At 37.8% G+C, this 10,764-nt stretch overlaps 2 protein-coding genes across 2 annotated transcripts; one reads left to right on the top strand and one right to left on the bottom strand.

Moving 5' to 3' along the window:
* The first annotated feature begins 23 nt into the window (after positions 1-23).
* Positions 24-2,121, top strand: LOC111460742 (protein TAB2 homolog, chloroplastic). Its single transcript, XM_023104001.1, has 5 exons — positions 24-609; positions 775-844; positions 954-1,125; positions 1,260-1,403; positions 1,710-2,121. Exons 1-5 carry the CDS (start codon positions 110-112, stop codon positions 1,967-1,969), a joined length of 1,146 nt encoding a protein of 381 aa, XP_022959769.1. The 5' UTR covers positions 24-109; the 3' UTR covers positions 1,970-2,121.
* A 738-nt stretch (positions 2,122-2,859) lies between these two features.
* LOC111461058 lies at positions 2,860-9,256 on the bottom strand. The gene is made up of 12 exons (XM_023104493.1): positions 9,060-9,256; positions 8,458-8,824; positions 7,700-7,877; positions 7,577-7,626; positions 6,941-7,033; positions 6,768-6,856; positions 6,112-6,190; positions 5,877-5,959; positions 5,204-5,282; positions 4,371-5,100; positions 3,620-4,253; positions 2,860-3,382 (listed from the first exon to the last, which is right to left on the bottom strand). The coding sequence occupies exons 1-12, from the start codon at positions 9,089-9,091 to the stop codon at positions 3,235-3,237; spliced, it is 2,562 nt and encodes an 853-aa protein (XP_022960261.1). The 5' UTR covers positions 9,092-9,256; the 3' UTR covers positions 2,860-3,234.
* Between the last annotated feature and the right edge of the window lie 1,508 nt (positions 9,257-10,764).

The raw sequence follows: 10,764 nt of genomic DNA, 5'->3' as shown, positions 1-10,764 counted from the left end.
CAAAACGGCGCAGATTTTCAGTAACGATATTTTGTGGCGGAAAAAAAACGAACAAAACTGGCTTCTCTCTCTCTTACAAAGCTTATCTTACTGAGAGAGCTCCACTTCCATGGCGACCTTAAGCTTCAACCCCACTAGAATAAGAACCCCAGGGGGGCTTCACCTTTGCAAACCGAAACCTAGATCGTTACCATTTTCACAGTCGATTAAAACCCCGAAAAGATTCTCAGCCGATTTCCGTATCAATCAACAACTACTACGTCGTTTTCGATCGAATTCTGTATCGGAAAGCTCGATTTCGGTGCCGGAAGAGGTGGAGGTGGCGGTGGACGAGGATGAGGATGATCCGACTTTGGAGTTGGCCTATTTGGATTCGGAGACAGATCCTGAGAGTATTACGGAGTGGGAGCTGGATTTCTGCTCGAGACCTATTTTGGATATCAGAGGGAAGAAGGTGTGGGAGCTTGTAGCGTGTGATAATTCGCTCTCGCTTCAGTACACGAAGTATTTTCCTAACAATGTTATTAATAGCATTACTCTGAGAGATGCGATTTCTTCGATTACTGAAGAGTTGGGGGTGCCATTACCAGAGAAAATCCGCTTCTTCAGGTACATGTTCTGATTGATTAAGCTCATTTGGATGAATCTTGTGTTCATGCATTTCAACTTCAAAATGTGTCTGAATTTGTGTCAAAAAAACCTATGATTGAGTAGCAATTTATTCGAGAATGGTGTCTCTGTCTTCATATGATAGAAATTTTGATGGGATTATAGGTCACAGATGCAGACAATTATTACAAAAGCATGTACCGAGCTTGGCGTAAAGCCCATTCCAAGTAAAAGGGTATATGAATTTATAGGTGTTATATTCACTTCAGTTTCTTGGTGAAGTAGATTGGATTTAGATTATGGATTAAACTCTCTGAGCTCAAGATTTTCCATTGCTCTATCAGTGTCTTTCCCTGCTTTTATGGCTGGAAGAACGATACGAGACTGTCTACACGCGTCATCCAGGTTTTCAGAAAGGGTCCAAGCCCCTCCTTGCATTAGATAATCCATTTCCAATGGAACTCCCAGACAATCTTTTCGGGGAGAGGTGGGCATTTGTTCAATTGCCCTTTTCAGGTAAACCAATAGCTTTTCTTCTTTATTTTGTGTTGACTCTAAACATGGCTGAAGAGTTGCTGCTTTACTACAGGATGTTGCCTATTGTTCTTATAGTTTCTCCAATAATAATTTGATCCTCCATTGATTCTCAGCTGTTCAAGAGGAGGTCTCAAACTTAAATGCAAGTTTTATGTTTGGCTCCAGTCTTGATCTGGATTTACTGGGGATCGAAATTGATGACAATACAATGATCCCAGGGTTGTCTGTTGCATCTTCACGAGCTCAACCATTGGCAGGTATACCACCACTTTAAAACCAGTTGAGCTTTGGTGATTCGGAACATATATAAACAAATGATTCACAACAAATTCGTTAATCATTCTAATTTCAATTTTCCGAGTCGATTAGATTTTTCTTCCCGAAATTTTTATACACCTATCATCGTAGTATAAAATATTTCTTTACAATCATATCGTCCATCATGAAGATTTTGTAATGTAAGAAATTGAACTCTCTGTTTCATACATGTTCCCCAAACAATACTCGCAGTATGATGAGTATAAACAATCTGCCATTTGATCTCTTTTTGTATCATTCCACAGCTTGGATGAATGGAATGGAAGTATATTCAGTTGAAGCCGATACCTCTCGTGCTTGTTTGATTCTATCCGTTGGGATCTCGACTCGATATGTCTATGCTACTTATAAAAAAAATCCAGTGACAACTGCTGAGGCTGAAGCTTGGGAAGCAGCAAAAAAGGCTTGTGGAGGCTTGCATTTTCTTGCCATACAAGACGACTTGGATTCAGAGGACTGTGTTGGATTCTGGCTCCTACTAGACTTGCCACCGCCGCCAGTATAATCAGTGAAGTAGTTTCAAAATTTTCTTTTTCGCTTTAAGAAGGTAGTTAGTCGTATAAAGCATGTTAAATTTTGTAACTTGATTATTTGTTGGTTGTACAAACAAATGCATAATATAGGATAATGTTCACTTCTGGGAGATGGGATTGTTGAGCAAAGTTCTAGACCGGCAAAACTTGTGTTTGCCAATAAAAAAAAGATAAAGAAACGTGTGTTTTGTTCAATGTATCTGTTGGACGTTGAATGTGAGATCACACATTGGTTGGAGAACAAAACAAAGCATTCTTTGTTCTTTGTAAGGGTGTGGAAACCTCTCCCTAGCCGACGTGTTTTAAAACTTTGAGAGGAAGCTCGTTTATTCTTTATAAGGGTGTGAAAACTCAACTTAGCAGATTTTTTTTTTTCTTTTTGTTTTTTTAAGAGACAATTTCATTGATGAGTGAAATTTACAAGAGGGGTGTATAATCCATGATGTTCACAGAAGACCTTCCCAATTTGCAATGAGGGAGGTATAACTATAGGAAGTAAAAATATTAGACAGTGTACACCAAGATATAGCTTGGTAAACAACATTGTCGAAAAGTTTTGTGTAGGTCTATGTCGTTTCTGCAAATATTCTCTGATGTCTTTCTTTCCACCGATTCTAAAAGAAAGCCATGATGAAGTTTTTCCATAGGCTTTTGCGTTCTTGAAAGGGTGGTATGTTAAGGCCATGTCCAAAACCTTAATAGCAAATGTGTTTTAAAAACCTTGAGAGAAAGCCTAAAGAAGACAATATCCGCTCCGCTCGGTGGGCTTGAACCGGTTACCTTGATCGAATAGTTCAAATATGGGTTAACAAATATGGGTTAAAAGATTTAGAAGCAGACATTCATCAACCCAACAAAAATAAAAGTAAATTAAAAAAAATCTCATACTTTCATTGAACAAGAGTTCTACCCAATACAGCCCGAATGGCCATTTAGGCCGACTGTCCATTCCCTATTCTATGACAATGGTATTATCCTAGAAGAATTAAAACTTTATAAATTTATCAAAATGGCAGAGAGCTTAATAGAACTACAAGAGAAGTGAGCTACCCAGTTCTTGTTCTTCAAGGGATTACAGGATCTGGTTGAGTTAGATAGAGATCAGCTTTCCACACCAAGCAACCAGAAAGCCACTGTTTGCTTCCTCCTTCAAATCCTCCAAAGAATCATATCTCCATATACACTGCATATACAATGGAGAAGAAAATCCCACATGATATTAGCTAATTCCCCGCCTTCATGATTTCGATCTCTTTTGCTTAAGAGGAACGAGCCGAATCCCTTGCTTCCCAAGTTCCAACGTTTTTACTCTGTTGTCGTCGAGGGTGACCTCGACTGATAATGTCGATGTGCCATCGATCATGTCTGAAACCACTCCTTTCTGCCTGAACATCATAACAAAAACAGAAATTGGAGATTTGGAGTTCATATTGTACAAAAATCAAAGAGAAAATGTTCTTTAACAACGTTATGTTCATAGAATCATCCTAAGAAAATGACTTCTTGATCATTTAAAATGGTAATATCATTAGCCAATGCCAACAGATCCCTTTAGATAGCTAGAAGTGTATAAACTAATACCCTTTCTGGGTTTAGTAGATAGAGAGGAAAAGAACACTTACCATGACTTGTCTGATGGGTGTTGGACTTCAACCCTCTTTCCAATTGCATCTTTACCCAATTTTTTGAGAATCCAATTAGCATCCATGATCTCATCCAACAAATTATCTTGACGAGACCGTGCCATGTCTTCGACTTCATTGAAGTATATTTTCTCCATTAAGGGCGATGGTCTTTTCCTTTTCGACCGCTGGCCTTTGACAAGACTTCTTTCTTCCTCGTGAGAAGAAGCTTGATTTTCGAGGGTCGGTTTCTTAAATTTGAACTTCAACAAAGGTTTCGAGTCTCTGGGCAAAGACTGTGGTAGAGGTGTCTGAGAGCTATCATCATGTCCATCATTGCATATATGGGATCCACTTTCATGTTGCTTTCCTGAAGCTACCTTCTCTTCTCTTACCGTGGAAACGTCGCTGAGAGAACCAACTGTAGGTGTGCTTCCTTCCACGTTTCTTTTACGAGAAAATACCCGAGGGCCATCTGGAGTACCAACTTCAGATCCACTGGCAGTATTTGTCCTGCCAAATGCAGAATTCGTGTCGGAAGATCCAAATCTAACTTTCCCATAGCTAGGAAGGCTCTTCTCCGTTTCAACCGCCTTCGGTCCTGTTGATTGGCTCGAGTTATCGACTTTGTCTCCTGCACGTAGAAGAGAACTCCAAATTAAATCCTACAATACAATTTCGATCCAACATTTCATCATATTTAAGGTAAATACACCACTGTGAGCTTATCAAGTCTTTCCAGAAACCATACCATTTGAGGTAACCAAATCTTGCTCTCGTTGGCAGCTCGAAGCATCCGACTTTGGGGAATTAGCTACGTTAATTTTCCGGGCACCTAGATTTATTACTAGCTTCTTTCCTTTCGTTGTCTTCGACTTACTGGCGTGTTTTCCTGCATCTTCTCCAGTTTCCGAACCAGGAGTCTTGTTGGCCTTGATTTGAACAACTTTTGAAGTCCTTTCTTCGTCACTTACCATCACCTCGTCCACAAACTTGTGTTTCAACACCCCTGGTTGATTAATAGAGCACATTCCTTCATGGTGGCCAAGACTACCAGCAACAGGAGATGAATATGTGCCTTTATTATTTTGGGGTTGCAAACCACCATTTTTGTCGTTACCTTCGCCAGATCCGTATTGTTGAACATCGTTATGCCCTTCTAGTTCAGACTGATCGGCTACGGGAATCTGAGTAACTTTTTCTTTTGAATACTTCTTATTCGACGATTTTTTCCCATAATCTTTACTCTTCTTGGGCACTTTGTTGTCCCCTAACCCTTTCAGAGACAGCTTTATTGAACGTCCAAACTCGTTCTTAATAACAGAAGGACCATTTTCTTCGTCGTCGGAATAAGGTGAAATCGAAAATATTTCTTCTTGAATGGGTAATCCAGCAGCAGCCCTCAAATTAACAATTAGATCACGATCGGCGTCATCCTTTCTTCTCCAAATCTCTTGAACAGCATCATCCAGATTCTTAACCTACAAAATAAAGTTTTCGGGCTCAAGAACAATATAAATCTAAACCATCTATCTCCCGTAAGCGTCTACAATAGGGGGAACGGATTCGCGGTGTGAAGAAAACCTGATAACATTCTCCACGACATGCGGTGCATTTGTACTGTAGATTCCCGTCCATTTGAAACTGTAAATATTTTTCATCACTGTAAAAATCAAAAGAACTAAACTTAGCAAGTGTAGATCGATATCACATTTTTTTTCCTAGCAACGATAACAGAAAAAGATTTAGAAAATGGAGAACAGCGATTTCATCGTTAACGCGTGCACAAAAAACACATGGAAACAGGAACTCGGTAAAGTTAACTCGGTAACATGCTGTAATAATTTCGTAAGGAAACGACAGACGATGTTACTGCTCGTCTACAGCTAAAGACAAATCGAATGATAACATCAAGGGAACAATTCTAGACTACCAACCAGTGACACCATCTGTATGACTATCGCGGTGGTGTCAAAGGAAAGCAACAGCAGTGCGAACCTGCACAGCTACCACCATTACGAACATTTAAGCTTTCGATTATTTACTTTCAAGTTTGAGTGGTTATTACTTGTAAGAAACACTGATGCCAGACGTGGAACTCGGTTATCAGATAGAAGAATGGACTCCCAATAGCAAATATAGATCATTTAATTCCAAAAAGTCGGAAACGTGGTGTCTGATAATTAGCGGCAAACAATGAGCATGGACAGTAAAAGGAAAGAAGTGCAAAAAGTAAGGAACAAAGGCAGGGAAGAACCTGATACTATCACATTGGCAATGTACCCAGCGCTGGCAAGTGTCACAGCAAACCATCGGAGTCGATTCCGAGTCTCTATAAACCTAAAATGAAGAACACGCAAGTTTACAGAGAGTAATCGGAGTCGACCAAGAAGGCGACAGCCTATCAGTGGTCAATACATTTAACCACAGAAACTGAACTTTCCAAACTTCTACTTAAGATCCTAAAATATCGTGTTTGAAAATTATATTACCTTCAAACACACAGGGCAATAGTTCCCCTTTACAAATAATCTGCCACATGCATCACAAAATGTATATCCCAGAAACCACCTGCATTTCAACAGTTCAACTTATGAAAACTCAAAAGAAACAGGTTCCTTCCTGATGCCGGTGGAAATAAACTCATAGCGATGCATATGCATGTTACTATGAAGAATATTACTAATTAACTGCCTTCTATATATAATCGTAGGGGTCTAGACCACCTTACGCAAACTTCGAATGTTGTTAATTAGTCGACACGACTTAATTAAAAGACAAAATTTAAAAAAAGCATCATTGGTAGTAAATATCTTGCAACATTCAAACTGAAATTGAGATTGATAAACTGAACGGAAAAGCTTAATCGTCTATCGCAGCAGGTTAGCCGGATAACTCGAGTTTAGTTGAATTATTAACAGCGAAGTGCATATAAGAGAATAACAGACCGTACAAAAGTAGTTCACTTACACCACATAAAATTGCGTTTTTTATTTTAAATAAAAATTAAGAGTAACAGACAATGAGGTGAACGTATGTAGAACCTTTCGATAAGAAAAAACTTAGAAACCAACAGAATCGAGATGTAAATGTTGAAACAAAAAATAAGAAATATCAGCAAGACCATCCAAGAGAAGGAAGTGCAAACCTCACACTTTGGCCATTTCCTGGAACATTAGACTCACAGCTATGGCACCTCGTATGCTTTGGACACAAATAAGGTCCAGAACTTACATTCTACAATATTCAATCATGTGCATCAGAAATAAGCAGGTTACTTGATTGAGATATACAACTCAAGAACGGGAAAGCGGCCCCTACCTTGTGAGGAGGATGCTGACAGTAACAATGGTACGCACCGTCGCACCTTTTGCAGAACATAAATTTATTAGGATCACCAGTTCTTCTGCATACCTAAGAAAATATTCATAAAGCAAAGTTTATTTAAATCAAATGACAATGTGCTCTTATCTCTTCAATTACTAAGGAGCAATATTACGCATCTCGATTAGATGTCTCGAGTTAAATGCCAAAATTTTAACAGTTGAGATTCATTCAGTATCGAGGAGAATGCTTGAGAAATATTCTATCATTTTTAAGTAACTAGAAGATTACTCTCCCAGCCATTTGTTTTACTATAACATTCACTAATTCGTTTAATGGACTATTATCTGCATTCAATCCTGATCATGTGAATTATCGGATTCAAACATGAAATGAAGAAAATCCGTTCGGTCGATGATTTCAGATGCACCAAGTATTGTGAAATGTTATAGCTTGAAGTACCACCCCTTCGATTTTGTAATTTAAACCCAATTAAAATGCTCACGACTAGAAGTTAAAGAGGCTATCAGGCTACTAAATAAGAACGTGCCACTTTGCATAGACATATCTCTAATAGATTAGTGAAACCGACGAAGGGAAAAAAATACAGGAATGTTGCAAGTAGCTTGTTACCTCGCATGCTCTGCAGGAAGGGCAGGTCCATGAACTCCAATGAAATAGATCTGCAGACAAACCCATAACAAATTTATAAAAAAATTCGGGTCTCGGAACAGTCCTATGACGAAGTAGCCTTACCCCTATGTTGAGCCCAGGATTTCAAGCAGCTGCGATGGTATTTTTTGCCACAACTTTTGCACGAAAGCATCTTCCTTGCTCTCTCACTCGATTCATTTTCACCAAAAAAACATATCCTACACATTACATTGATGTTGGATTGCCCCTGCTCTTCCTCCACGAGATTACCGGAGGCATCCTGTTTGAAGGGAGAAAAACATGATTACGACCGCAGCTTACAGGGCACTTCAAAAACCTATCCTTATAAATGTGCATTCGGCGAAATTTATGAAAAAACGCAAAAGGTACCCCTCCATAGTAAAGGTCATTCACTGATCTAGTAAAACCAAACTAAATGTATACTCTCTACCATCAGCTGCGTTCCTCGTTACGTACATTTTTTCGTATTTTCACTAAATTTCTCACTAAAGCCAAATACAAATCTGTGGATAGTAACAAGGAGAGAACACCTCATATGTCCAAAAACATGTCCAAGTATCCCAAAGGTTAAGAAAAAATGAGTTATCAATGAACTTCGCCCATAAAAGTTCCAATAGTAGTGCCTCTAATAACCTAAGATGCTTGAGCAGCCAGTTCTTATTGCCAGTCAAAAGGGTTATATTGCCCCACATGCTAGCTTATGAGCTAAATTGAGCATCAGAACAACAAAGAACAAACAAAAACTGCATACTCAACGATAATTGTCACAACAAAAACATACTCAACCAGCCAAAATCTTCAACATCATAAAGAAAACGATACAAATCACAAATCCTCACCACTAAACTCCCAGACTCAAACCGTCTGGCGTAGTCCTCAGCAGCAATCATAGCAGCAGCCGCCTTACGCTGAAGCGCAATACGCTTCGTTTGAGCCGACATCGCCGCCGTCATCTCATCAACACCATCAGCTCCAGAAAACGCCTCACCGACAACCCCAACAGGCTGCAGCACTGGTGGGGAAGGCGGCGCAACCTTGGGAACCCACACTTGAACCGTCGTTCCCTTTCCATCTTTATTAACCCTAATTCCCCAAGGATCCTTGAGAAAATCCTCCACCTTATGAACCCCATCAAGAAACTCATTCTTAGCCCTACCATTCTGCAACTCCGGAGCAAATCCAAGCGGACAGAAGCAAATTCTTCGACTAAACAACGCAAATACACCAAACCCATGTGAGGTTTCAAAGCGAAAAACAAAAAGGAGATGGGTCGTTGAGAGAAAGAAAGGGAAAACAGCAACGGAAGAGAGAACAACCGAATAAAACCCAATAAAACCCCAATAAAACCCAAAAGAAAGCGAGAGAAAAAGAGAAGTAAAATGAGGATTAGAAGAATGAATGAAAAAAAAATTAGAGCAAAAGAAGGGGGAAGTGTGTATACCATGTAATTGGACAAGCTACGTGAAATGCCATATTTGCGAGAGATTTAGAGATTTTGAATTTTTTGATTGTGCGTTCGGGATCTCTCTTTCTCTCTCCCTCTAAAATTTTAATCCCATCCAAAATATATATATAAAAATTGAAAATTTTATAAAAAATTAGGACACTGATGATGAGAGAGTTTTTGAGAGGCGAAGATGAAGGGCGGGGCAACTAAAATTTTCGTCCTGTTTGAAAGACCCCATTTTTAATTTTGTCAAACTGCCCTACTTTTTCAATTAAATTAGGTCAATTGTTCTTCGTTTTACCAAAATACCCCTCCCCTCAACTCGAATTTTCAAAAGCCACCCACCTTCCCTACTGCCTCTATGTGGACATTTTCAACCATTTCACTTTAACCTATGAAATATATTTTTTAAATATTACTTGAAATTAGATTTTGATTAAACTATAAGTATTATTTATAATAATTTATCAAATTATGAACCTAACTTTTAAAATTATAAAAATTAAATTTTAATTTTTTTTCTCGAATAATAGAGTCTAATTTTATAATTTTATCTTCTTTTATTCGAAAAATTATTTTATTTTATAATTTTTGTAACATTCAATTTGTAGGATTTAATATATAATTTAAATTCATGTAAAGTATTTTTATTCGAAGAATTATTTGATTTTATAATTTTTATAACGTTAAATTTGTACCATTTAAAATATAATTTAAATTAAGGTAAAGTATTGTTCTATAAGAAATCTAATCTCATAAGTTTAGAAGTTTATTTGAATTAGGGTATTTTTCTAAAATCAAATAATTTTTTTTTAAATACGATTTGATTTACTAAATGTTGTGTTTTTTTTTAATTATTATTATTCTATTAAACTATAGTATTTTTAATATTTGTTTTTTTTTTCTTTTGTATTTAAACAAATAAAAATACAATATATATATATATGTGTATGTAATTATATGTGTGGTTGTTATTATTATTATTATTTAGTTGTAATTTAACTAAGTGAGACGGGTGATCATCTAAGATAAGTAGCAACTAAATATGAGCGAAATCGAGTATCACTAGAATCCCCGTGAACTTGATGAAACTATGTCATCATCTCAGTATGGAAGGTTGCTAGAAGCAACCTAACACATATTATAAGTTAGTCACGGCTCGATCAAGTGAGACCAAAAGCCATGAGTACACTAAATCTAACCGAATCCAATATGATTTAAATGAGATTTTGTGTTTACTAGTCCACACAAGTTGAAAACGACACTAATGTCTAGTGGTATGTGCAAGTCGAGATAAAATCTATCCCATGTGTAAGCCGTTAAGTGAAGAGAATGCAGTGAGACTAACTCTTGCTGGAATGGGTGGGCCTCGAACGATGGATTTCTGGTTTACGCATTATTGATTCTCAATACTAAACCCTTTGTTACTCTAGCGACCCCTATCCTTCTCCAGAGTTTCTAAACGGGAAGAATTGTGGGAGACAAATAGGAATCACCGAACCACTTCTATAAAATGCCAACAACGAATCCTAACGTGGTACATCTTCGTAATAAAAATTGAGCGATACATTCAAGACGTTTAATCTAAAAAACACAAAAGAAATTGTGTTAGATATCGATCAAACCCTGACGTTATCGACTATGCTAAATTTGAGACCGCACGAGTTAGTCGATCGCACGTCCCTCCAAACTCAACCTC

Source organism: Cucurbita moschata, unplaced genomic scaffold, assembly GCF_002738365.1.
Source record: "Cucurbita moschata cultivar Rifu unplaced genomic scaffold, Cmos_1.0 Cmo_Scf00024, whole genome shotgun sequence".
NCBI classification, from domain to species: Eukaryota; Viridiplantae; Streptophyta; class Magnoliopsida; order Cucurbitales; family Cucurbitaceae; genus Cucurbita; species Cucurbita moschata.
Note: the sequence above shows the minus strand (reverse complement) of the source record. Positions and strands in the feature narration are given on the sequence as shown.